The sequence below is a fragment of the Haemaphysalis longicornis genome, unplaced genomic scaffold (genome assembly GCF_048455015.1).
Source record: "Haemaphysalis longicornis isolate Haplotype H1 unplaced genomic scaffold, Haemaphysalis longicornis Haplotype H1 scaffold_10, whole genome shotgun sequence".
Taxonomy (NCBI): Eukaryota; Metazoa; Arthropoda; class Arachnida; order Ixodida; family Ixodidae; genus Haemaphysalis; species Haemaphysalis longicornis.
The window spans coordinates 87,518,575-87,546,294 of record NW_027526204.1 but is presented as its reverse complement, the minus strand read 5'-3'; the positions used below and the strand labels follow the sequence as shown (position 1 = coordinate 87,546,294).

The 27,720-nt window shown below is 47.1% G+C and overlaps 1 protein-coding gene across 7 annotated transcripts in view; it reads left to right on the top strand.

Moving 5' to 3' along the window:
- The window catches only part of Foxp (forkhead box transcription factor P), a 440,616-nt gene that overhangs the window by 323,851 nt on the left and 89,045 nt on the right, over positions 1 to 27,720 (top strand). The window contains exon 1 of one of the 7 annotated variants that reach the window (XM_077690064.1): positions 4,252 to 4,945. The exons of the other annotated variants lie outside the window; for them this stretch is intronic. Within the exon in view, the coding sequence (XP_077546190.1) occupies positions 4,937 to 4,945 (9 nt within the window). The 5' untranslated portion in view covers positions 4,252 to 4,936. Of the gene's footprint in view, positions 1 to 4,251; positions 4,946 to 27,720 lie in introns of those variants that run through there. 7 annotated transcript variants of the gene reach the window in all.

The following is a 27,720-nucleotide window of genomic DNA, read 5'->3' as shown; positions in this document are numbered from 1 at the left end:
ACATTGAATAAGGGGAATATAATAATAATAATAATAATAATAATAATAATAATAATAATAATAATAATAATAATAATAATAATAATAATAATAATAATCAATCAATCAATCAATCAATCATGTTTATTTACGTGCCCAGGAACAGCCAGAGGCCTGAGTGCTGGCGCACGGATAGTTATATGAAAACAAAATACAAGAAACATATTGCAAGAAACAAACAAGCGACAAGACACACACATATTGAAGTAGCGAAAATTACAAAAATAAAGCACAGGCGGAGCCTGGGTACAGGTAAAAAAGAAAAAAGAAGATGCCTTTGTGGCTCAGCTTATTGTAATGAATACACAACAAGCAGAGAACAAAGTTTGACAGTAAGACGACAAAAACAATGACAAGAGTATTGAGACAAATGATAAGACAAGCATGATAAGTAAACAGTTTCAAAAACAGGCAACTATGTTGGTTAAACAGAACCGCAGAGAAACCAAATTTCAGCAATAAAAAAAAAGAAAAACGAACGACAGAGATATCATAGATGTTTAACATACTGTGTTCAACAGCGCAGTACGGTAAATTGTAAAGGAGCTTTGAAAGATGTCAAGGCGTTCAGAGAAGCGGTTGTAGCAATTCTGTATTCTGCGCACTGGAGAATGATTGGAGTTGCGCGCAGCGGTCAAGAAAGGGCGATGCGACCTGGTGGGCCTCTGTGGAACACTAAACTCTAAACAGTTAAGCAGGTCCGCGCAAGAAAGGTCACCATGAACAACTTTGTGAAGAAATGTAAGGTCTGCACGCATACGTCTGCAGGCCAACGAAGGAATGGAAGGAACTATGGGTAAGTCAGAATCAGGACCCCGACTGTGATTGTGATGACGGTGCTTAAATATGGATAAAAACTTCTTCTGAACACGTTCTATTAATTCACTACTAGATTTGGAAATGCCGTTCCAGGCAACAGAAGCATATTCTAACTGGGGGATACATATTGCATTGTATAGCATTAGAAATGGATCCGGAGAAGAGAATTCCTTTGTAATCCGACACACATTTCCAAGACTTCGGAGCGCTCGCCGGGTGATGAGCCTAATATGAGAAGAAAAAGAGAGGGTACTGTCGAAAAGAACTCCGAGGTCCCTAATCTCCTCAACCCTTTGCAAAGGAGCTCCCTCTATACTGTAGGAAAACAGTAGACGATGGGTTTTCCGGCTGTACGTGACAACCTTTGTTTTAGCTGGATTTAAAATTAGACAGTTTTTGCTGCACCAGACCGATAATTCCGACACATCCCTCTGCAAGGCACAGCAGTCCTGAAAACTGCTAATGTGCCTAAATAGTTTTACATCATCAGCATAGAGAAGAAATGAAGATTTTGTTAACACTGTTGACACATCATTGATAAAGATAGAATACAATAGTGGACCCAGCACAGAACCCTGAGGTACGCCACTCGTTGCAGTGTAAACACTAGACCTTTTGAAGTTTACATCTACGTAAAAGGACCGGTCAAGGAGATAGTTGGACAACAAGGCAACAAGGCTTGCATCAACACCGGACATAGTAAGCTTGTTAATTAATAATTTATGGTTCACTACATCAAACGCCTTACTGAGGTCAAAATAGATAACATCCAACTGGCCGTTTTCACAAACTGCCGCCGAAGCCTGAGTCATGAAGCTTGCAAGATTTGTAACCGTCGATCGACCCGAGAAAAAGCCGTGCTGATTTGGTATCAGAACGTTCTTGACGCAGGCAGCAAGAACGTTGTGCAGAGCTGACTCAAAGAGTTTTGAGGCGACACAAAGGAGTGAGATTGGGCGATAGTTGGTAACGGCTGACTTATCACCAGACTTAAATATTGGAAAAATTCGAGCAATCTTCCATGCACGAGGAAATTTGCCGAAAAGTAAACAGTTATTATAAATGGAAGTTAAGACAGGCACAAAAATGTTGCCATAAACCTTCAATAATAATAATAATAATGCTGCAGAGGTGGGATGTCAACAGGAACAACAAAATTCGGAATCAAGTAAAATATGCGATGCCTTGTGTTCATTTGGCACAAAAGCACAACGTCCAGTAATATAGTTAGTAGCTTAGGGTCCCACATTCCTAGTTAACTCAAACACTTCGTTACTGTGACAACAACCCTAATAACAGCGTAAGTGAGGGTGGTTAGCAGATGTTATAACTCGTCCTCTCGCACCTAGAGAAAAAGTTCCAGCGGATGGTTTATTCCTGCATGTTGCCAGTGCATGGATTCACTGGGTTGCCAGTGCCAAATGGATTGTCAGCGCCAAATGCACTGGGTTGTCGTGGCCGATGGCCTCCCTCAAAGCTCACAAGAGGCGCCATATTTAAGCCACAGCGTGTCGTCATTGCTAAAAGCGATGAAGCGATGAAAGTGGCTTACATGCAAACTGGCGGAGAGGAACCCTGAACAATGCGCTGTTCGTGCACTCCGTATGCAAAACGACAATCATACCTTACAATACTTTGGAGTGCATACATACAGCATCAAATCTCTGAAGTCAAGCTGTAGAAGCTTGAGTTTGCGTTACCTCCCGACTCACGCTTTGGCGATCCCAGTGTGCTCAATGTCGAGAACAATTGCGCTAAGTTATCAGGTATCGGGTATCAGGTATCGAATGTGCATTCAGCATTACTTTTACGTGTAGAAACGCCTCGATGAGATTCGGTAATGCTGCAGTCTCTGCCGCGCACGCGCGGTTATGTGATCCTGTCGACTGCGCCAGTTATGGCCCCGCCAACTTTATCCAATGATAAGATGGTGGCTGTGGGTACGAACTGCGTACAGAACGACGATTTAGCGTTGCCTGGGTAACATATACTGAAATTTCCGCTCAGTCCACAAACGAAGCTCTCTAGAGAGAGGTATTCTAAACCGCAGTGGATTTGACGAGTGACCTGTGTCCGAAAAGCGTCTTGAACTCTGCCTGTCGTCTGTTGGGAACTGTAGTATCTTCTCTCTCTCTCTCTCTCTCTCGTTCCATTTCTTTCACGCATTGTTGCAAGGAGGACCCGGCCAATGTCAGAGTGGTTTAATGTTATTATTATGTCATCCTGTGTACGTGGTGGGACATAGCTTTAAGGGATGCTCGGGGACGATTTAACTTCTGCGTTTTCCGGTCTTTGTGCGTGTGTGGTCTATATAGTGCGGTGATGGATATTCTTAGCGCTTTTATTGAGCGCTTGCTCCACGTCGCGGCCGTCGACTTCCATCACACCCCAGTCGGCTGCGTAGGCTCAGCGGGCCAACGACAGCCTTCGGCTGCCTAGTTGTTTACTCAGGCCGTGTCGAAAAGACACTGGAGGGGGTGGCCAGGGAGAGGAGGTGGGCGGCTGGGCGATGTTTGTGCGCGCTCGCGTCGGCCCGAGTGAGATACCGGCAGACACATAACAAGAAGAAATGAAATTGCTTTCGCTCACTTTTTTTTTCTCTCGGTTTGTGAGCGTTTCAGAGGGTCGGCCGGGCGAGCCAAAGCCGGAACGGACAGCGTCAGCGGCCATTTCTGCAATGTTCGTCTTTTGTTTCCGGTGTTGCGAGCGGCCTTTTCGCTTGCCCCCACCCCATCTATTCCTCTCACCATTGTTTGTCCAACCTCCTCGCAACGCAGCATATCGAGGTTGCCGCTTTTTCGAAGGGTGGAAGGAGACCTGTGTGTGCGAGGGCGTCGTTCCAGAGATGCAAAATAACAGAATCAGAGCCAGAAAAGGAGGGACGGGAGAGGTGGAAGCGGTGTGGGTACGAAGAGGGCGGTAATAGAGTTGGAACTGTACGTGAGAAGTTGCGGAGGGAACGGCCCGAGCAGGCGCGCCGGGTGCGAGGGAAGTTCAGCGCGTGTCCCAGCGTTGTGTGGCGCCTGCCGCGTCCGCCTGCGATCCCGCTAAATTTAGCGAGGTTGTTTACTAAACAGCTTCTCCTCGCCCATCGCTTGCCTCGACGGCTATCCCCTCTCGCCAACGGTGTTTCTCGGCCGCTGCTGTTGCCGCAGCTTGAGTGCCGTCTCTCCGCGCAACCTCCCTTCCCGTTCCCTTGTCCTCGCATTTTTTTTCTTCTTCCATCTCTCCTCCTCTCCGCTGCAGCCGCCGCCGCCGCCGGCGAAGCCATCCTCTCCTCTCGCTCGACGGTCGCGCGCGTGTGTTCCCTTCTTTCGCGCGGACGCTCGATTCTTCTGTCGTTCCACGCGCGGTTCTGTTTGTCTGTATGTGCACGTAAACAAGTTTCTCTCTGGCGAAGTGCATGCGCCGACGCGCTCCCTACAGACAGAGCTCGTTTGAACGCCCGTCTGCCCCGCATCGGTGTGCGAGTCGACGTCGCTTGCGGCGGTGTCGTCTGCTAGCAACGCCTGCCGTGCGTGCGTGCGATCGTCTGCGTGCGCCTGTTCGTGTCGTCTGCTACGGCGACCCGGGCCCGCTTCGCGCCGGCTCGGAGAAGACCCGCTGCCCGGCTGACATCGTTCTCTTCAGGCTGTGTCTTCGCTTGGCGGATGCAATGAACTGACTGGATTATTTTCTTCCGTCAACCGTGCATGAAGTTTCGCGGCGTTTGGCGGCTGCTTCGCGTTTCGTTTTCGCCTCATCGGGACCATCTGGGACTACGGTTGCTACGGGCAGTGGATTGTGCACACACCTCCTCCTCGCCCTCTGTTTCACAGCATCTGGTGTCACCTGTTCCGAGCATATGACTTCGGCTGGTACCGTTACTTCTGGCGCGTGTGTGTGATTACCGCCCGGTGTCTGCACCATTCTCCTGGTGGTTTTTCCCCTCTCTTTTTTTTTTTTTTTTTTTTGTCGTCTGCACCGCGTTGGATGCCCGTGACACATTTTTCATGAAGAAGAAGGATATCACCGGCTTGCGCTGGCAACCTTGGTGATTTTGAGGGCCCCTTTCGAGCCCTCGGCCTACCCAGCCAAAATGACTTTGGTGAGTGCGTTCGAAAAGTTCTGCTTCGTTTACGCGTTCGTGCTTTTTTTAGCGTTTTGCGATTAGATTTAGAGCGACCGCAAATAGCTAAGCGACAACCGGTGCGCTCGCTCTCAAGGCAAACAGTTTCTTTCTTTCGCTTTGCTCTTTTTGGTGTCCAACCGGCGTTTAAACTTTCCCCGTCTACGACGAGGTTAACAGTAACGATTTAGAAAATTTTATTTGAAGGAGGTCTGCCCCATCATGGCTTCGTGGAGCGCTCATTTCACCCCGTTCTACCCCATTTAGATAGCGACGAATCAGCCATGTTTAGCCTGGTAACCTCGTTAGCACGATGTCGGCGGCAGGTGCGGCCGTTTTGTTCGTATAAGAATAACCCCTGTAATCTGAAGTCATATTCAGATTCAGATCGTCTTCAGTTAATCCGTTAGGCGTGTACGTCCATGGCAAGAAAATCACTCGTAATTACTGTTCAAGGAGTGATATTTAGTTATATATTCATTTATTCATTTATTTATGTTAATTGACGTTGCAATGATCTCGTAACGATTCGTACACTCGTTTATCTTTTCCGCCATGCTAGTATGGATACCCTCGTACACTCTCGCTTCAGGTGCTCACCGTTCGCAATATCGAATTTATGTCCTCTAATCAGCGTTCCTGCCGAAGAAAAAAAAAAAGGTGGGGGGAGTAGTTTTTCACTCCTTTTGTTAGTCCACCTTTTAGACCAAAATTGCACCTTTCCTACTACCTTTTAACGTAGCGGGCTGATGCTTTCATTTTTGGGCAACTTCGGGGTGGTTGCGTTTGCTGAAAACGAGCCACCGAAACTGGCCCAACTCTGTCTTTGCTGTTCAGTTATCTCACCCACTGAAAATAATGCCACGGAAGAAAATGTTTAGCCGAATGTCGCATAGGTGAAAGGATATATAATGAAATTCGGTTAATTGGAACATTTCAAGGCGGATAATAGCTACGAGGTGTGGTCTTGTATTTTGCCGGGTACTTCGTGGCCGGTGTTATCCCAAACGAGAGAGTCGCGGGGCCGACGTTTGGCAGCATAAAGTTGCATCGCGAAACATTTTATTTCAAGGGATTACAATACACACTTCTTTGATTTGTGGACGGCCCTTGCACTATTCTTGTTTTTTTTTTCTCTTATACGAAGTTTGTTTGACCACATTACCCGACATAAAGACAGAATTTCATTAGGGCTAAATTTGGCGGACACAAATAGGTTCATGGTGATGGTTATAATCCAAAATCCATCCTACCCCTAACTTCATAATATATATATATATATATATATATATATATATATATATATATATATATATATATATATATATATATATATATATATATATAGGTGTAGTAATTTCAATAGTTAAGCTCGACCGCTTTCAGCTCGATGAGCACGTCAGCATAATCATACGTTGTTCTTCTAATTAAAATTGACCACTGTTGTCGATCTCGTATTAACGTGTCCGTTGTTAAAAAATCCGCCACAGGTTTCGGGAAATGTTGATGGCGCTATGCTTAATATCAATTTCCAACCGGGCAAACTCTCGACTGGTTATGCAGTGCATTTGTAATACAAGTTCTCTTTACTCCTGCTGCGAGACTGGCTTTGGAGCCGTTGGAAACTCGCACACAGCTACGAGTGTACAAGCCCTGAGATCGCCCTACCTCTAGATCGCCCATTGGTAACAATTGCGCAGAACAACACTCATGACGTTGCGTTTTTTTTTTAAATTTTTAAATCACGTTTTCCTATATTCCTATACGACATATGAACGCAGGTAAAAAAAGGAAAACACCGGTTCTTCTTTCGTCTTGCCTCGCATGAAACGTCTGAGCAGCCGACATAACCTATTCGCCATATTTCCTCGTGCAAGCAAAGCGCCGAAGGTGCAAGACTGCATAAATTTTGTCGCCTCACGGCGCGAGCAAAGCGAAACTTCAATGCACGTGTCGAGCACTGCTGTGGTGGTGAAACCGACACCTCAAGGTGAACTCGTTACGGTAGCTCTTCTTCATACAACTCTAAGCTACGCGCGAACTCTGTCGGCTTTCGACCTATTTCACTGAGCAACGCAAAAGGAACGTAAGCCAGGGGTGATGGTGGTGACGTCATCAGCGACTGAAGTCTAAATAGTTTTGGGCGTGCTTTTTCCCGTCGCCTATGGCCGTAGGATTGCCCAGTCTGCGGTTTCAAAGGTGAACATAGTGTATGCAGTTGTAAACGACTGTTTTTGAGCAAAAATGTCTCGTACTCTCGGCCGCGTGTCGCCCGCGTGTTGCTCACTAGCTGTTTAGAGCTACTAGTAACGTCCGTCGCACTATCTTGCTGGTGCAAAGTGTCCTGGTTGTTAGTCGGTACACCCTTACGAAACTTGGTGAATTCCTGCCCGGATTTGTGAGTCTAAAAAAATACAGAGGCTCCTTCGACTGGTTTTTTGTCTTTTTCTTTTTTTTGAAATTCCCGCCTCTTTGTGGCCGCCGGCATGACAGCGCCCTCTGTGAGAGCTCCGGCTTTGTTGGAACCAAAATGGCGCGCGTGAGGACTCGGGAGAAAGGTTGATCGATCTGATACTGTAACCGGGTTAGAATCGGCGCCATTCGGTAGGGATTAATCGATTGCGCTTTCTTTTTTTTTTTCGAGGAGAGGTTACAACCAGGTCATAACGCGCCGAAACTGCGCCTTGGGTTATGAGGCGCGACTTTCGGTTGGCTTGCCGGTTAATTTATGACAGATGGGAATCTTGCTCGAAAACTTTATACGCACGGAACATTTTGCTGCATTACACTCCATCGGTAGTGGAACTTCTTTAGCTACTGGGCCAGCGTGACCGGACTTTTTTTTCTTTGTTCTTTTTAATAGGGTGGCAACTAATTCGAATCCTTCCATTTCCGAGCACTGCTTGCACCGTGCACAGAGTGGCATGTCAATATAGGTGATGAGGGAACGGATGGTTGCTTTGCAAATTCGTAATGAGCTCAAGGAAAACTTGATTGAGGATGCGGGGAGGATTTAAACGGACGAACTGAAGCCCTCCCGGGTACTTCGTCTATCGATGTTGAAGCTTTGACACATGATCCGGGAGACCTTGTGGAACATTTCAGGATAAAGCGGCTATACTACTGGGGGCTGCAGCGGTACCTTGTGTATGATAATTTCGAATCGTTACCAGTCAGAATAAGCTTGGTAGGAGTAGCATGGGGTCAACACTGATTACATTTAGTTGCGCATTTCGTGATACGTACAGTCTTCGTCAGAAGTTTCTATAGGCCACGCCAAAAGTTTCCGGGCCACAAATAATTCCTTAATGTTTTAAGTGTGACTGAAATATTTTACAGCAGTAATTAAAGAAGGTGCCCTCGCCAAAAGGCTCGCGCAGCTAATTTCAGTTTCACCAAGGGGTAAGCTTTCGTATCAAAGTTTTGAAACGTTATAGTCCATGGGCTATAACGTTTGGAACGGCCTAGAAACTTTTAACAAAGATGGAACATGTGTATTTGAATTGCGGCAGAGCAGTCGTACCCACCCATTTCTGCTAACATGGTCGGCGTTTTTCGGGAGGCTTAATTTTGAAAACCGGCGTATCGTTCTCAGCGGAATATCTTAATTGTTTTCATGTACATGTAGTGATGCATTTTTTTGGTCCGCCTGCTTTTGCGGTTAAAAACTTTACTTGGTTGCGCATTTATTACTATTATTATTATTTTTTAGTGCTTCATAAACTGGTCCGTTGCGTAACTGCTTCCCACATGGAGTCTTTATCGTATTGCTGAACTGCCGATGCAGCTCTCTAGGAACAATACACCATATCTTTACCCGAAAACATTGATTGGTTTTTTGCTTCCGAGGTTAATTAAAACCGCATTCTTTCCACGTGATGGCGTGTACAAATGTTTGTCTTATCGCGGCATCATTCGGAGATACCTGTCGCATTTGAATGCAATCAGAGGTCTCTGTAGTCTGGCGTACGCTTGTTCCAAATATTTCATATATAGTTCTGCACAGGCCATTGCTGAAAAAACAGTTGTTGTTATCGGCGTTTTGTGGCTTTTACTTCGCTCGGAGCTAGCAAACATTTGACGGCTCACTAAGCGTACGTTTTTCCCCAGCACTGCAGGAACGGATATGGCCTCCCGGTATTAATATCCCAGCTGCATATATGTACTGCGTGGACATACTGCCCGCACTGTGCACAGATGTTCTACCAGGTTTCTTTTTTTTTTCTTTTCGCTGTTCCACCTTGTTGCGGATATGTGGCTGTTTGATTTTTTATAGCCTTCTTTTTTATCTAGTGTTACAAAAAATCCTCGCCAGCTGACACAGGCCGGCATCTGCTCGTAAACTGGGCCGGTTGGTCGCGTCGACTTCACGGGGAGTGATCAGGTTGACGCGCGGCCTTCTGATTGGCTGGTTTGATGTGACGTCGCTGGTCTCGGCACCTGAATGGTAGCAAACTATGCACTGGCAGCAGTGGTAGCGAGGGGGAAGAAGCCAACGGGCATGGTCGCGAATGCGAGCTGTACATCGTCCTAGTATACGGTGACCGCAGAACATATCTACGCTTAGTTGAGCATAAAAGAAAATAAGGCCGACTTGTGCCTGGGAAGGATTCGAACCAGGGGCTTCCGGAATACTACACGAGCGCGCATCCTAAACACCACCGCAGCTCGAAGTCTGTATAGCTGACGAAATAGAAGCCTGGTGACTGTTTTGTTGCCTTGGGCGTACAAACGTGTGTTCGAGACATGTTCTGAGGCCTACATGAGTAATTTCAGCAAGCTAATTACAGAGGTAGCAATTAGGGGAGTAGCAAAACACGTGCGCGGTAGTAGTCCTGTTTTGGCTGGTGATTTGAACGTGAGTATGGCCCGAATCAGTTACTAAAAGATGAATAAAAATACGCCAGGAAAAAAAAAAGGAGTGTTAATAATAAGATGACATGTTCGGGAATTGGACACTACGCTTTCCCGATCGCTGCACCACGAGGAACGCTTAGGAGGCCTGGTAATTTTGTTTTCGGTAAATTCGGATATAGAACGCGGCGGAAACATTACCGTTCCCCCCGTCCAAAGATTTCTTACACGCGGACTGTGCGACTTGAAATGCTATTAACCCTCAAGCTGGTACATATGTGACTCAAACGAAGTACTGTGACGTCAGGCCGTCTCGCATGAGCACTAAGCGCGCGAATTTTCCCCCCAAAGCTCGCGCTCTGACATGCTTTCTCTAGACTGACGACAAGGAAGCTGGAAGTTTGTATCTTTGAGTGATTCAAATGGAATAAAAAGAAGCTATACGCTTGCCTGACTGCCACGAAGCGAGTTTGGATAATAAATCTCTGTCGTATACAAAATACAATGTTCGTTTTCTTGCAAGGTTGCTTATTTTCCCAAAACAAACGATACAGGAGCTTGCTATACTTAACGCACCGAAGTTGGCGCTCACTTCGTGTTTCAAATTGACATCTGATTTGCAGGCACTTTCTGTGTTTTTTTTTTCTCTTGCATATAACACCGCGCCTATACTCTCGTCGCAGTAATTGGTTTTGTAGAGGGCGGTGCAAATAGCGCCGCCTCCGCCAAGTTGTGGCGTCGTCCCGGGAGAGGGGGAGAAAGCGGGAAAGTTGGCAATGTTTTGCAGATTTCTAACAGAGATTTCTAACCGGCTTTGGAATGGTTTCAAGTGGAAGTGTAACGTCGACGGGCAACCTAAATTAACGAAATGTTCATAATTATACCGGGCAAGGCGGCAGACATGAAGCCGTTGCATCGGTTCCACGCAAAACATTGCACAGCCTCACGTAGCTGCGACAGAGGGAGAGCCATTTTTTGTATATTCCGGACAACGCAGTAAAACGTCTGCACTACGTGTACGGGAAGGGCTTAGCAAACTTTCATAATTGTTTTTTTTTCATTAAATTTCACCACAAATCTGGTAACTCAGCTCCAAATTCTTTCTTCTGTGAGCCGAATCCGTCAGCGGTGTGCTTTGAGCCGTATACAAGCAGCGACGTACAGCACAGGGCGACGTCACTTGAATCGGTAGAGAAACAACACAAAACGAACAAACAAGAGTGCCTGTTTGTCGCGTAGGAGTTCGCTCTCATTTTCTCCCACTAGGCAAGGGGGCCGCACGCAGTCAAGAGAGACAGTTGACATTACGGAGTGGAAAGGTGAGATAGGACAAAGTGACTCCCATTCCATACCCGCTAGGTCCAATTAAATCCCCCACCTTGCAGTGTGCAGTCACCGTATGGTCTGAGAGCTCGGGAGTAGAGGTGTGAACGGTGGAAACTAAAACAACAAAAGCATTAAAAAACAGGTTTTATTCCTTTTTTTTTCCCTTTCAACCAGGATAACGTTGAAAAAAAATAAAAAAAACAGTTGCCGTTTCTACAGGGAAATTCGTTGTGATCCGACCAACCTGCAGTGAGGGAAACTCTATTTGAAATCAGTGCCTTGACGTGAAATTGTGCGCAGATTTTAAGTGCAGAGCACTTTAGGAGCTCGCCTTGTCGCCCTAGCTCGCTCGCTCGACCAAGGCGGCGTCCCGGGGTAACGCTGTTGTTCGCGGCGTACCCCAGAGGTTTCGAAAGCCAAGCGGTTTATATGGTCATAAGCGTTCGAAACTCGTGAAACGCTGGCGCTTGTCATACATCTTCCCGTTGTTTAGCGCAAAGAAAACTATAGATACATTTGAGAAAAAATATACGTAATTAACCGACAGCGCCCGCGTTCCTTTATAGTAAAGGACGCCCGTTGGGTTGATTTTTACGATGTTGCAGTGGAACGCCGGCACGTGCGGGGAGAAAAGCACAAAGAGAACAGAACTCCCGCTGGCGCAGTTTCAGGCAGGGGGCGCGCGACCACTGCGAAGGCGGGAAATTTGAAATGCAGCTGTGAGCGGGTAACGGCGCTGCAGCCCATTTTTGGAGTGGAAGCTCTGCTAGGGATTTTGTGATGCAGAGTGTTACAGTTGTATTCTTTTCAGTGTTAATGGGAAAATTTATAGGAAACTTAAGTCTCTTAAGGGATTTGAAGGTGAACGCCGCATATTATCGAACACTTCTTCACTGCTGCATCGTGTTTGCGGTGCCGTCACGTACGCCTGTCATGCGGCACGCAACCGGGTAATTCTTGTTCCATCCTGGCGCGGTATAGGGTTAGTGTTACAGTTACCACACCTGACTGCGGCTCTCGTCGACCCGGGTTCGAATCCCATTGGAGCCCAAATAAGTTTCGATGTGCATTTTACTTATTTTCTTTCTACAGCTAGGGCGCGTAATGTGGTTTTATTCGTGTGTATAGTCGTCAGCCACTACGGTCACTTTTCGCGTTTGATGAGACATCTAAGGCTTTCACCTTAAAGGGACCCTGCAACACTTTCGGTAAACGCTTTCACTCTTTCCTTCGCGTCTGGAAACACTGCGAAAGCTTTAGTTATCGCCAGCGCGGAGCCGCACTGCGTGATTTGCTCGTCGCACCAGATACGCCTTCCATGTCTGCTTTGCTTTTGTGGCTTTATTTTTAAAGCTGCTATCGAAAAGCGTCTATTGCTGCAACTGCAGGAAAACCGGCCAACAGCCGCTACATGGCATCAGTGGCGTAATTCTGGCCGTCGAAGAACGTCAAGACCGAGAAAGAGAGAAAAACCTTTTGAGCGAGTTTACAAGTTATATGATAGGCATAGAACAGTAATTTTTGGCTGAAGTACTTTGCGACCCCCCAATCTAAGTACTGGGTGTGTTGTGCGACTACGTTCTGCAAGCATTTAAGATTTCGAAAAAAAAAAAAAAACAAGTTGAAGAAAGTGTTGCAGGGTCCCTTTAAGCCACCGCCGAGATACACGACTCAACTATAACTATTGAGGGGGGCCTTCTAGTTTCGTTTGATCGTGTCACTTCAATGCTAACGGGCAGTTCACACTGATGCCTACGTTTTTAGTACGGACCCGTATTACGTAACTCGTGCCGAAATTACGACACGGTAGCGCGAAATTTGAACGTTTTCAACATTTCTTGCGTTTTTCTTCAGTGACAAAAAAGTCTTTCTCGGCTAGTCTGGAGCTGAGTGGGTTACCAAAGGCTGTGTTCTTTCAAACTGAACAAATTTGCATGGCCCCTTTAAATGAGAGGTGCCGCAGTGCGTGTAAACATAACCTCGGGCCATCTGGGTCTGTGCGAAGAAACAAGTGACATCAACCTCAGTGCAGTCATTACGGCTACAAAGGAAAGCTGTACAGCTTCCTCCGAAACTTCGCAGTTGAAGAAAAATTTGTCCTGGTCCAGGATGGCTGCATTAAGGTGGATGTCACGTTTTTCTTAGCAGATACTTACTCCACCTTGGGGACTCTGATCCATCTGGGTCTGTATACTATTTCTCCTTCATTGCCTGTTATCGTGTGACAGAGAAGACAGCGATACTGAGAAAGCCACGAGCCGAGGCCAACAAACAACGGTCGCGGAATAATATAGAAGATAGGCTGCGTCCTTGCATATAGGGAGTGTCACTGCACGTACATCTTGTTTTCCACAGTACATGCCGTGAACAATGCGCTTATATACTTTTTTTACGCGGCTACTGGACAAATCACGTTAGCCATGATTGTACGTGGAAATGGATTTTAATGCGGAGTCCCGATCCTTGCACGAGAATGGCTATTTGGTGGCACCGTGTTCATTGTCTTTTAAAGCGAAAGCTTTCTTAGTGGGGCCGGTGGCAAGACCTGTCGGAAAACTATTGCATTTCCCCATAGACCGGTTGGCCGACCGAAAAGCTCTGATAAGATCTCTGCACACACGGCGGGCGCGTGTCAGAACGGTTACTTAAAAATCGCTAAAAAGAAACGGTTCTAGATGAGACAATACAAGCATCGAGCATGAAGAAGGAGGAGTACAATATACCCCTATCTCATAAACCACGTACCTGTATACTTTTCGATCGTTCGTAGATGTACGAATTGCGCGAAAAATCGTCGCATGGTTTCGTTCCTCGTTTGCGATTTTTTGGGTCTTTGGAGGTTTACCGATCAATTGGACGCGCTTTCAGCGAAGTTTGGACGCATTTTTGACGCAGTTTTGATGTGAGAACGCACACACGCACGTACGCACGCATAAATATATATATATATATATATATATATATATATATATATATATATATATATATACCGTAGAGCGAACATATATATATATATATATATAAATAGGGAGCAATAAAACTTGGAAGGTGGTAGAAAGCAAACTTCGCACAAGGTAGAAACCACGATTGTTGCCCTGATGCCCTGATTGTTGCAAATTGTTGCCCTGACGAAGGCAAGTCTCGTTGCTGAAACGTTGGCAACACAATCGTGGTTTCTACCTTGTTCGAAGTTTTTCTTATATATATATATATATATATATATATATATATATATATATATATATATATATATATATATATATATATATATATATATATATATATATATATATACAGAAAGAAATGCCGGCAGTCTACAACGCCAAAGAAGGCATAGGGGAATGGTTAGCGTTATTGACGTTACATTATTATATTTTTTATTAATTACGGGAGAAAGAAAGAAAAACACGCGCCCAGAGTGGGGACCGAACCCACGCCTTTCGATTCGAAAGTAAGGTAAGTAGAGGCAGATACACACGAGAAAAACATTTAAAAAATAAAAGTTTACGGACGTTTCAGGAAGAGGACTTGCTTTCTTCAGAGTACTCTTGTTTAATGTATTTGTTTAATATATTCTATATGACGCAGTTTTGATGTGAGAACGCACGCGTGCATAAATATATAACGTATGTGTGTGCTCACTATGGTAGCAGCCAGGGGAGAGACACGAAGAAATAATGTAGGGTATACAGTGCATATGTTTTAAACGTGTGTAATGTTGTCACACAGCGGCACAATGCGGGCGTCTTCGCAGGAAGCGCAGGATGGCGCCGTGTCCGCCGCGGTAGCGCTAGCGCGAACTGATCACATCTCGTCTCAGGAGATGCCTCCGCCTTCATTTTTTTCCGCCGCCTTCGCAGCTGGCCGTACTACGTCTGGCGTCTTCCCATCTCTGAGCAGCAGCAGCACTTTGCTGTTCGCATTGTTTGAATCGCACCAGACATCCAGACGTCTCTCTCTCTCGCTCTCTCCGCTTCTCTGTCGACGTCCTTCGAGGTTCGCATCGCAGTCAGTTGACGCAGCCCCGGCTGCGTTTCTTGGTGGAGTGGGAGAAAAAAATTGCGTCCAAGATGGGGCGCGTCATTCAGTCTGTCGCATCGCGTTCATTGTAAGATTTGGCGTCGTTTTTCGCGGTTTGCGAAATATCCGTTACGTTCGTCTGCCGTCCCGTCGTCAACAGAGACTTAAGTGACAGCAAACGCCCGTAATATCCTTCTTGGCGGCAACAAGCTAAAAGCAAAAAAAAAAAAACCAGCGTGTAGCTCGTCTTACCCTTTTACGTGAATTCAGAAAAGGTGCGTTATGACCATGGTAGCGTTACGTTATTGTAGGGATCTTAACATTGCTATGCTTATTCGGGTAGGAAGAAGATAGAGAGGTGCTGACCAGCGTCTTGGGTGTGAGAGTCTTCTTTGCGGATTGCCCCAGCATCAGAGTCTTCGTTGTCCAAATGATCCTTTTTGATTGGCTTAGTCTGGCTGACGTCACTGAAAGGGCTGGGACTACCGATCGACCAGTGCGGATTGGCCGAGGCTGAGTGACGTCACTGAAAGGACCCGACGTTGGTACCGAACGAGCCATTCTGATTGGCGGAGGTTGACCTGACGTCACTAAAAAAGCTGCGAGGTTGCGACTGGCTGCGCAGGAATAACGGTAACTGGAAGCAAACTATACGGGGTCTTCGAAACAGAACAGCAAATAATATAACGCAGGAAGGAAAAAAAGAAACTTTTAAGAGATTCTACGCTTGTTTGCATTCCTGTGCGGTTACTGCGTGTGTTAAGTAAGTATGCCGAGGATAAAAAAGAAGGTAACTATAAGCGTCAATATACGGGTTATTGATAATACTTGCCCGACTTCTGTTATGGCAACTGTTTGTTACAAATCGATGGATGTTCTTGTTAATAACAACAGCAACAAAAAATAGAATCATACAAAGGCTATGCTGGGTATCTGAAAAAATCTACAATTTGCGGTGGAGTTTAACCCGAAATCAGGGTTTTCGCGTAAGCTGGAAGCCATGCGGAGCTCTCTTGACTCGTAGTTTCATCCTGCGAATTTCCAGCAGTGTTGCTTATGGTTATTATTTTTTTTTACTTTCCGGACGACGCTCGTCCGAATAACCGTTCTATCCCATGAATAGGTGACGTGGCCTTGCGACTTTTTGAGAGTGATCGCATTGCTGTACGCTCAAAGACAGTCCCGTGGTTCAACTTCACCACAGCGCACGTCAGTGACCAATCCGTGCCCAAAGCAAAGCAAACTGGGTGAATTACAGCAACGTACCGTCGACCGCAAAAGTTTACGGACCACGAAAGTAGCAACTCTGGGTTAGCCCGGGGCATTCTGCGCGGTATATTTGCAATACGTTAATAATTATACGACATCTCACTAGGATATCACGGTTTGTGGGCTGCTACCGAAAGAGATATAACCTGAAATTGCCATTGTCGTGGTCCGTAAACTTTTGCTCATGGCTGTACGAACCGTTTGACTTCAAAATGTGATCTGCGCTGCGGCACTGGGCAGTGCAATACGTCATGCTTGCATCGCGTACTGACGTGGTGCAGACCGAACCTTCTCGAGTCAAATCGTGTGATCGACCTCGTCGTTCACCGAAATTTCATCGTTGGCTGCATGCACGGATTGTTCGGTGAAGCTGAACCACGAAATTGTCTTACAGCGCACTGGTTGGCCGCCCATCGTTTGTGCGCACCGTCGAACCTTGTTTTCACGAACACAACCGGACATCGCGAATTCCGAGACATAACAAGCAAACTTGAATTTCCCTCCCCCCGCACGCATGGTCGCCTATATATGCTTTGTGGAATTTGCGATAACCGCATTTTACGAATTCCCCGGAGTAACGAACAAACTCGGATTCCCCCCTCACACATTCCTCCCTTACACTTACCACACACATATCCTAAGCACACCGGATTTCCCCCTACACACACCGTGTCTGCTTTCCTGATTTTGCGAGGTTCCCTACGCAACGAAAGGATTCGTTTCCGGCCGCGGCTTCCGCTTTTCTGATTGAGGCGAAAAGCGAAAGCGCCTCTGTGTTCGAGATTTAGGCGCACGTTAAAGATCCCCAGGTGGTCAAAATTAATCAGGAGCCCTCCACAACAGCGCGCCTCATCGCCTGAGTAGCGTCGGCGCGTTAAACCCCAAAACCAATCGATCAATCAATCCATCAATCAAATCAATCAATCAATCAATCAATCAATCAATCAATCAATCAATCAATCAATCAATCAATCAATCAATCAATCAATCAATCAATCAATCAATCAATCAATCAATCAATCAAAGAATTCGCGCCCCGGTGCCCCTTTTCAATGGAGGTTCAACTGTAGTACATAGATTGCCTGTCGTTGTGGGGATCCTGTATCGTCGACGCTTCAGTTGCCGCTTTGTGGACTTGCATCATTGTTTTACACCGACGTCCGTCCGTCTATACTCGTACGCGCGACACGAAAAGAGTTCTCCAGTTTATCACGAGTGCCCTGTAGCTTTCAATCTATAAATGTATAAATGTAGGTATCCTTTAAAAAAAATCATACTGCAATGGGCCGATAAGACGACTTTATGATTACGCTGAGTTTCATTTACTTGTCGTGATTAGCTACTTCACGGTGCAGTTGTAAACGTTACAGAATTTCCGTCTGCTGTCAATACACAGTCGTCGACGGAGGGGGTATGGTTACAGGAAACTGCCGTAACTCTTGATTTATCGAAGCTGTGCAAAAGCAAAGTGAAAGACAATTATCCGCTAAAACGACCCTATCGTTCGCCGAGTTTCACTTACTTGTAACTACTTGTTAGTTCAGAGTGTATAGTTTCAAACGTTACTAAAGTCCCGTCTGCTGTCAGTATGCATGGTAGTCTACGGTTGGTGTATGGTTAGAGAAAACGGCTGTAACTATTGTTTTTGGCAAAACTGCCACGAAACAAGTAATATCACAATTAGCGTCTCAGACGAGTCGTAACATTAGGCCGAGTTTCATTTATACTTCTCGCAATCACGTAGTTGACTGCGGAGTTGTAAATGTGGAATTCCTATCTGCTGCCCGTACATGAGCTTCTACGGGAAGGGAAACCGATAGTGCCGCGCTTGCCGCTGGAATAAAACCACTTTTTCCGAGTTTTATTCAGCTAATTAGTTAGGAAGTGCGCTCAGTCGGAAATTACAAGCAAACGTGTTTTGTTTCGTGCATAGATGCGTCGACCGAGGTGAAACACGCCACAGCTCGACTCCTCCTCCTCTTTCACAGAATGGGAGGGCTGATTAATTCCAGGGGCGAAACCCCTTCGGGGCTCGGGCTGTCGGCGTCTCATGTCGTCGTCGTCTCATGTCGCCGCAGTATCGTGTAGTCACGGTACTAAAAAAAAAACGGGACACTCGTTTTCCAACGCCTCGCGCTACAACGCTTCGTGCTTCAAAGACACGAGACTTGCAGCAAAGCTGTATACCTCCACCGCCCCAACGGTTTCATCTCCGTGGGCAAAAACGCCAAGGCGCCAAGAATACACTTATGCAGTGCATGCTTCGCCCCTGCCCAGGTTTCATGTTAGTGGAGATGGTCCGGAATTTCTTTTAGTAATAGCTGCAGGAGGCCCGTCGGGGTTGACCACGACAGTAAACGTGTAATCCTAGGGTGAGACCGCATTATCGCGTACTCGGCGCCTATTTTTTTATTATTAGATTTTTCACACGAATAAGGTATTGCGCTGTATGTCCGAACCAAGGAGGTTAAACTTTTTTTTTAACCTCCTTGGTCCGAACAGGTTATAAACGGCTGTTCTCTAACTAGCGCGCTTTCCGCGGCGTTTACCCTACTTCCGTGGTCAGTTAGTAATACGAATTCCGAGATGGTCACCACCGGAAGACAATCCTTCTGAAGAAAAAAAAAAAGTTTAGACCTTCCCCCTCTGTGAAGATCGAAGACCACCCAAGCTGTATTGAAGAATAACTAGGCTATATTGAGTTGTATGGTGACTTACAATATTGATAGTATAAAGACGCGTACAGGGAACTTCCTTGCAGTTAATTCTAAACTAATGCTCATGTAACTTGCGGATAGTTTTAATAAAATCAGAGTTACGGCGGCTTTCTGTAACAATGCTCTCTCCGTATACGGCGATGTATTGACAGCAGACGGGAATTCTGTCACGTCTATAACTTTGCTGTGATCTAACTGCGACAAATGAAGCTTGCGCAATGATACAGCACTCTTGGCGGTCGATTTTATTACGATTTCTTTCCAAAATAACCACATTAGGTTGACAGCTACGGAGCATTTTAGATGCGAAGGCATTTCATTCACTCCCCTTGTCCCTGCATCCATCCGGCGTTGTCGGCGTCCACCCTCCCCCATTCTCCTCGCCGCGCCAGCTGCGCTCTCCGCCGCTCACCCCCTCTCCTCTCCGATAGCGAACACTCTCTCGCGAGGGGCATTGGAGTGGATTCGATTGGATTGGCTTGGCTTGGCTTGGCTTGGCTTGGCTAAGCTTGGATTGGATTGGATTGGATTGGATTGGATTGGAACTCTGCGATGCTTCGCATCACCTCAGGGTTCCCCTCGGGAAGATGGTGTAATTTTTTACACAAGCTTCGGAACGAGCGCGTGCAATTTTCAGTCGACGCGAACCGAAAGACGCGGGCAATTTTTTGTCAGAACCTAGCGTGAGACAGCTTCGCTGTAAAGCGACTGCTTTTTCTCGGAAGGCGAGGTGATATTTTAAGACATTGTCGCGCGCAAATTGCTTGTCGTAGCGCAGCAAAGCGGATGATTTGCGTCACGTTCGCCTAAGCATACGAACTATTTCCTCGATTGCTTGGCAAGCGAAACCACTATCCTTTTCTTTAGCATCTCTAAGCGTTTGCGGTAGTTCGCGTGACGAAGCTTGGCGTTCGGGAAGAGCACGAGGAAATTTTCTGATGAGGCCGCTTGGACCCTGTAGAGTACAGTAGCGTGGCCGGAAGATTCAGCCGTTTGGATGCGTGTTCACTTTGTGCCCGGAAGGAACTTGTTCGCCTTATATGTTGAAAAATGTGGATGTGGTCGACCAAGTCGCTCCTACCCTTGTTGCAGCGTCAGTGCAGCTTTTCTTGATTCGAGCAGGAACGAGGAATATATTCGGCGACGTTGTGTGAACCTTTCACATGCATTGAATCAGCTCGCGTGCTGCCCTAATATCGAAAGATGCGGGACTTCTTAAGGTTGTTTCTTGGTAGGGTGACCGTTGTTTAAGCTAAGAGAGCTTTCCATTATTATTATTATTATTATTATTATTATTATTATTATTATTATTATTATTATTATTATTATTATTATTATTATTATTATAATATTAATAATTATTATTATTATTATTATTATTATTATTATTATTATTAAAGTTTTGGGGTATTACTTGCAGAAGATAAGCCGGAGAACTGCCTGGTAAGTGCCTGGAATTAGGAAATCGGGGAATATTGGCCCTTGGTCGAACATGAGAGAGGCAGTGTCGCATGCGATGTCGTCGGAGCAGCGACTATTGCTAGTTGAAAACTTTTTTTTATGCCGCAAAGGGTACCGGGATGCGTTGAACTTATTCGTTCACATTACAGTTCGTTAACTTGTTTGAAAAAAGAAAGCACTCGCTGACAAAAAATGAACAAAAAAAAAGGTAAGGTTTGATTCAAACACGTGAAAACACGGCGCGTTGAAGCTTTCGGCCGCCCAGGGCTTTCGGAAGCTAAAACCTTACGTTTCATCATTCTGTCCCTCCAGTTTTTATGCCCTGCTTATGCATGCATCGAGCAGCAACTGTTGACCGTCCTCGGCCAATTACAGCCCGCGAAACAGTACACTCAGTGCCGGTTTATCTGGGCCACCCACCTCCCTGCCTACGTTCGGCGATGGAGCGCCTTTTGAATCTCCGCCGAAGGAGTTAAACGTTCCCAGCCTGTTCCTCTGGCATCAGCCAGTCGCGAGGCAAGTTCGTAGAGAGAGGGACAAAGCGGCGGACACATGCGGAAACTGCATCGAGCTGCCGCCAGCGAGAGGCGATATTCCGGTAAGAAAAAAAAACGGAAAAGATCCCGCGCGATATCTTCTCACAGGCGTAGAGGGGTTGACGAGAGCGAGAGGGGGAGGAGAAATATATTCTCATAGGTGGCGAGGGTGAGGGAGAGAAGAGAGAGAGGGAGGGGTAGAGGAGAGATAAGTGTAAAGTCCGCCGTTGGCCCGCTTCCTCGTCTCTCCACTGCCGCTTCGCCTTCCCCCCGCCCTCCCGCTGTAAGATGGCGTCACCGCTGCCGCGCTCGGCCTGTGACGTCAATGAAGTCCCGTTTCGGATTGGAAGAGGAGAGGGTGACGGGAGGAGGATGAGGAGGAGAGGCCGGGGAGCACGCAGACGCGCGCGCTTTGAGGAAGTGCGACGGCGTCGTCGGCACGTGTGTATAGCTGGCTTCGCCGCTGCGCTCCCGAGCGCTGCGGCGAACACGACTTCTGCGTCCCAGTCCCGGCGTTCGGCGCCTTCTGACCTTCGCGGCTCACGGGCGCACGCGCTGCCCTTACTGTCGTGCTCTCCTCTCTCTTTTCTCTCTCTTGATTGGTCACGCCATCACTCCCCATGCTTAATAGATGCGTTTAAAATGTTGACGACGATGACGGGATCGCCGCACTGGGGTAGTCCTTTAGCGGGAGTAGCTAGCGTTCTTGCGTGTATTTTTAGCCTACGCCGTACACCATGCCTCGTGGGTGAAGAGGAGGAAGGGAAGCGCTACGGCTTTCTAGTCTATGCGGTGACGCCCTTACGAACTTTCTCTCGAACGCGCGCGCGAAGTCATCCACGTGCGCTTCCAAGGTGGAATGGGAAGGCTGGCATTGTGAGGACCGTGATCGGGCTTTGCGTTGAGAGAGTGGTATGGTAACAGGCGGTTTCAGGGACAGAAAATGGGTATTGGAGAAGTCTGTAGCTCTCAGCGTCTTCGCCTGTTGTCTGCGAATTGGCTGGAGCTAGAAATTACCAGTAGAAACAAAAGTTGGAGGTGCTATAGTTACTAGAGTGAATTTCCAGCCAGAATCTCTATTGCGTTTACAATGATGCCATAAGATATTTTAACCTGCTGGCTTGTCCTTGCTGGCTTGGCAGTGATTCTCGTTGTCTTGCCTCTGCTCGTGTGTAGCGTGTTTTTTCACTGTTTTTTTTTTCCCTCTAACATGATGACCCAACAGGCCCAGACTTCCACTTTGCTACGACCTGGTTTCTTGCTTACATCGCCAAAGGTTGCCTTGCCCACTTCGTGTTATGGTGGACTCGCCTGTTCACATTCCTGTGGGACTCGCATACTCGGCATATCGAGTAACTGAATCCGCGCAGCCTGCCGCAGGACGTGTGAAAGTGAACTTCGAGCGGCGCAAGCGCGTCTGACCGGTGCGCCGTTAGGTCGGCTCTTCGTGCTTCGGCAGGCTTTTCGAAGCATAGTTTTCTCAGTACAACTGTCCGTGGCGCCGATGGCAGACCGTCTTCTCCCTCAGTGGCACGCGCCGTGTGGCCAGGCCAACAGGCGGGGAACAGCATCGGGAAGCACGGAGGGGGATACGAGAGGCGCACATCCGAAGCCGCGGTGGTTCTCACGGCAAGGCTGGTGCTATGAAATCTTGGAGCTACCAATACAAAGCGTTCGTACATGAAACATGAAACAACGAGTCTGCTTGGCGCTCTCTTCCCACCCTCCGTGCACGGCGCGCAATGAATAAATAGCCTTGTATCTTGTAAGCCGACCTCGTAAGCGTCTCGCGGGAATGCGGCGCTAACCTGTCGACCGTCTGTCCGTGTGTCGCAGCGGCGCCCCGGGGTTCCAGCAAATCAAGACCAAGACAGCAAAAACAAAATGGTGGGTGGGTGATTTCCGCGCCCGGCGCCCGCCATAACCGTAAGAAGCAAGCTTCGGATATGTTACTGAGCTTTCTACCTTCACGCTCTGCTACGGAGGCTGCGGTGGTGGGCAGCTGGGATATACGATTACACTAGACGTTATATAAGATAACGCAGAACACACAGATGCCGAAAGGCGTTTGTTTCTAACAGTTCCCGCTCCAATACCGCCATTTTTGCGAGTTCTTCGACAGCTCTCAGCAGTGCGACACCGTGCTTTGCTTCGATCCGATCGTGCGGCCCATAGTTGTGCCAGCCTTCTTCGTGGTTCGCTTGCTGTGTTTCTCTGCACGTGGCATTTGCGCCTGGGTACTAAAGTACCTGATTTCTGAAGCCTTATTCGCCGGCTTGAAAGTTGGTGCGTCGCCACCATTCTGGTGAGAAGGACTCATTCCAAAATTTTGATCATTGCCTCGTGCATATTGGTTACGCGTTCACGGAAGCAAACTGCCTTTCCACACTTCTTTATTTTGGCAGGGCTCCCTTCACGATATCGTTCCGCCACTTTAAATTAGGTCGTCATCAATAATGTCATGTATTGAACGGATGTAACAAGCGCAATGGACGTCAACGGGAAGCGGTGGCGACTTTCCTACAGTGAATACAAATACTACTAACGGTGTTCCATGCCGCAGCCCTCCCGTCTTTCGCGTTGCTACAGTACTATTAGTGCTCAGTGCCCTAAATTCACTTGCAATCATTCAAGTAAGCATTTCGAATGCGTGTACATGTGAGCAAGCTTCGCGCGACATGCCTGTGAGTTATCCACAGCATGCCAATCACGCTGGTATGATGGTACGCAAAGACAATGGCAAGATAGCTCGCCACAAACTGGAACAAAACGGAAAGAGCAGACAACAACGTAATAGCTGCTTCATCTCACGTCGAGCAAGAACAAACTATTAAAACATGCTAACATACACATACTACAACAAATAATAGTATCCCTCTAATTATTGTGCAACAAGGGGCAGTGTGACTCTCTCTCTCTCTCTCTCTCTCTCTCTCTCTCTCTCTCTCTCTCTCTCTCTCTCTCTCTCTCTCTCTCTCTCTCTCTCTCTCTCTCTCTCGCTCTCAACGATCCCCAGTTAAAGATCCCCAGATGGTCAAAATTAATCCGGAGCCCTCCACTACGGCGCGCCTCATCGCCTGCGCTGCGTAAGTGCGTTAAACCCTACAATCAATCGATTACAGAAAATTCGACTTAAAAAATGGCGTCTTCTTTACCACCAGATTTTTTTTTTTGTCTTCTCGTGGACATCGAAACTGCACATGCATGGCGAAGGCCCAGAGAACGCTTTGGATCGCTGCGGGATCTTGTCCGTTTCTCGTTATGTTTCCGGAGATTTCATCCAAGGTCGTCTAGCAACGAGTTTGGGATGCTGGCGAGCCGACTGAGGCGTTCGCTTCTAAGCTCGGCGGTCTCAGTTCGATTCCTGCCGCGGTATTTCGGGCGGGCGCGTATATAGTGTAAATGCGCTCACCGGCACGGCGTTAGCCAGAGCAGCAGCAAATGACCGCCGCTCTTTAGGGACGCTGCAGCAAGAAGACGATCCAAACTCCGTGCACTTGCGTTCCCATTTTTCTTATTTTTTCCGCAGCCCTAACACTGCTACTGTTGTATTTTCGTTTCAAGTGCAATAACCGACATATCCACCGAGCCGGCAAAATACCCAGACAAATACGTCACTTATACACTGGGAACGCTGTTTTGACGGAGATGCAACAGATATACGCCTATATGTATACATTTTCCACGGTCAGGTGCTATCAGCGTAGCTGTCAGGCGTTGAAATTGTTCGAAGAGACAGCGGAGAGGCGGCAAAGCAGTCTAGCCACGCGTCTGAAGAGACAGGATCGCTTGCATTCTTCTCCTTTTCTTGTTTCTGTTTCTGTAAACTATTTATCTCTCTCTCTCTCATTCACACCCTCTTTTTTGTTTTTCTGCAACACATTTCATTTCGACCGTCTGCGTTTCGTGCGTCTAACAAGCGGAAAGAAAGAAAGAAAGAGAGCAGTCGACTGCTCTAAACAGCTATCTGTATATATATATATATATATATATATATATATATATATATATATATATATATATATATATATATATATATATATATATATATTGCAAATAAATACCACAACGAGCGGGGAGGCAACTTAACAAATGCAGATCGCAGACGCTCGTTCATCATAAAACGCGCATAAAATGCGCGTTTGTTTGTTCTCATTCTTTGGTTTGACGTTATTGCCTTTGTTGGCTGCTGGACGTCGCGAGACGCACAGCACGCCCGCCTTCGCGAGACCGCGTTCATGATCGAGATACACTGTATAAACTTCGCTGTTTGGGAAAAAGGCGTCGCGTCCCGTCTTGTGTAGGTAAGCGAAAATAGATTAACGTCTTGGATTGCGGCGCTGTTTGTGTCTTTTCCTGCCTACTGCCTGCCTGCGTTTGAACCCTTGCAGTGCTGTTCACTTGGATTAAAAGTCGTAGTTTGGAGCGGTTTGTTTTTGCGTGAAGCACAAGAGAACACGAAAAAAGGCGGGGAGATTTCGTTAGGATGATCCACTGATGACGTCACCTGAGGTTCTGAGGTCGTAGATGATGTTTTCTTGGCGAGCTGAAAGCGGTCGTGAAAATGTTGCAGGACCAGCCATGTACAGCCTTCGCTGTTTCTTTCAAATATTCAAATTTTGTGGTGTTTTTACGCGCCGTCGCTATATCCGCGCTATGAGGCTCGCTGTTTAAGGCTACGGATTAATTTAGACCGCCTGGTGGGATCTTTAACGTGCGCCGATGTCGCGACAAATTAGCGTTTACATTTTTAACAGAGGAGCTGTGTAAGCTTGTGCTTGGTCAGGTGGCGTTCGCAAAAAAAAAAAAATGCCAAGAGAAAACACCGAGCGCAAGTCAGCGAGCGCCTCGTGTAGAGGGACCGGCGTTGTCCGGGTTTGCGCGGGAGCTTGCGCCACGTGAGAAGCTCGTGAAAAATACAAAGAAAAAATACCGAGCCCATGTGAGCGTGCGGCTCGTGAGGAGCGCTCCCGGTGTCGTCCAACTCGACCTTCGGGAACACGCTGCCCAGCGGTCGTGGCGTGATCTCTCGCGTGCTGTTCTTCCTCGCCAGTTCACGTGCGTTCGCTCCTTAAGTGGGGAGCACAGGCGCCGAGTTCGCGAAGCCTGTTGCCGCGGGTTTTAGCGCGGGCTGACGCGGTCCACTTTGGGGGAGATGTGAAAGCTAACAAGTGAAGTGATCCGGGCCTTTCCGTCATGGAGAACTTTCAAGGGCAAGTCCGGAAATCCGTGTGAGGTGCTACATCCGGGTCTCCGACGAAGGGAGAGGGGCTGCCAGCTCTGCTCTTTCTCTTGCTTTGCACCGTGAGTGCAAGCTGGGCCAATTTTTTTTAATTGCAATAGCATGCGTGCAATATTTTTACCTCTACTCGGGAGCGTGACCAACAAAATCGTGCTCATCAGTAAGAAAGGCGCTATAATTTTAGAGCCGCGATAAATCTTCGAGTCAATCACGTTCAGCCGGTTCGGATTAACGCAGCCGCAAGTGTTCAGGCACTTGCTAATTCATTTTTCAGTGCAAATATTCGTTACTGAGCTTTATTTTGCTTTATTTTCTTATATATCACGCATCTTCTTTCGGCAAAGGCTTCAAGGGGTCATCTGAATAAATAGACCAATAAATGAATGTTGGCGTACTACCGGAAACTTATCTACGCCGTTGCTATTCAAAAATGTCGCAGTCCTAGAGGCACATCATAAGTGCACGTAAAGCATGCGGTAAACAGGTAGCTCTGAGAGCGGAAAATGGATTACCTCTGTAGGTCAAGGGATCCTGAAGACTTCAGTTAAATCAAAAGAGAACAGGCGCCAGAAAGAAACACGCGCGAAGCATCTCTAAATGTCATTTAACAGTGCGAAGAAATTTATTACGATGCATCGCATGACGACCGTACCAAGGTGCTCGCAGTGTCCGGGCATGACACCGCGTAAGGAGTTTTTGAAGAAACGCTACAAACACTACTTCTAGGAAGAACCAAGACTCCTGTTGCTTGTTTCGCTGTTTTGGCACGTGATGGCTTCTTAATTTCTTCGTGACTTTCGCTTAGCGGCGAAACCCCTTAGTGCCTCGGGCTGTCAGCGTCTCATGTCGTCGTAGTATCATGTAGTCACGGTACTAAAACACCGGGACATTCGTTTTCCAACGCCTCGCGCTAGAACGTAACGCGTACTTAAAAGAACACACCGGGACACTCGTTTTCCAATACCTCGCGCTAGAACGTTTCATCTCCGTGGCAAAAATGCGTACTTAAAAGAAGACAGCTATGCACTCATTTTCCAACGCCTCGCGCGAGGACGCTTCGTGCTTCAAAGACAGGAGACTTACAGCAAAGCTGTATACCTCCACCGCCCCAATGGTTTCATCTCCGTGGGCAAAAACGCCAAGGCGCCCAGAATACACGCACACACTGCATGTTTCGCCCCCTCCTCCGGTTTCACGTTAGTGGAGGTGGCCCGGGATTTTTCCTCCGCAGCATAAGTGAAGGGCTGTCTCAGGCACTGTTTTTTTTTTTGTGATTGAGGAAGAAATCAAAGCTTCTTTCCTCAGAGAAGGACGGTTCACACGTGAAGC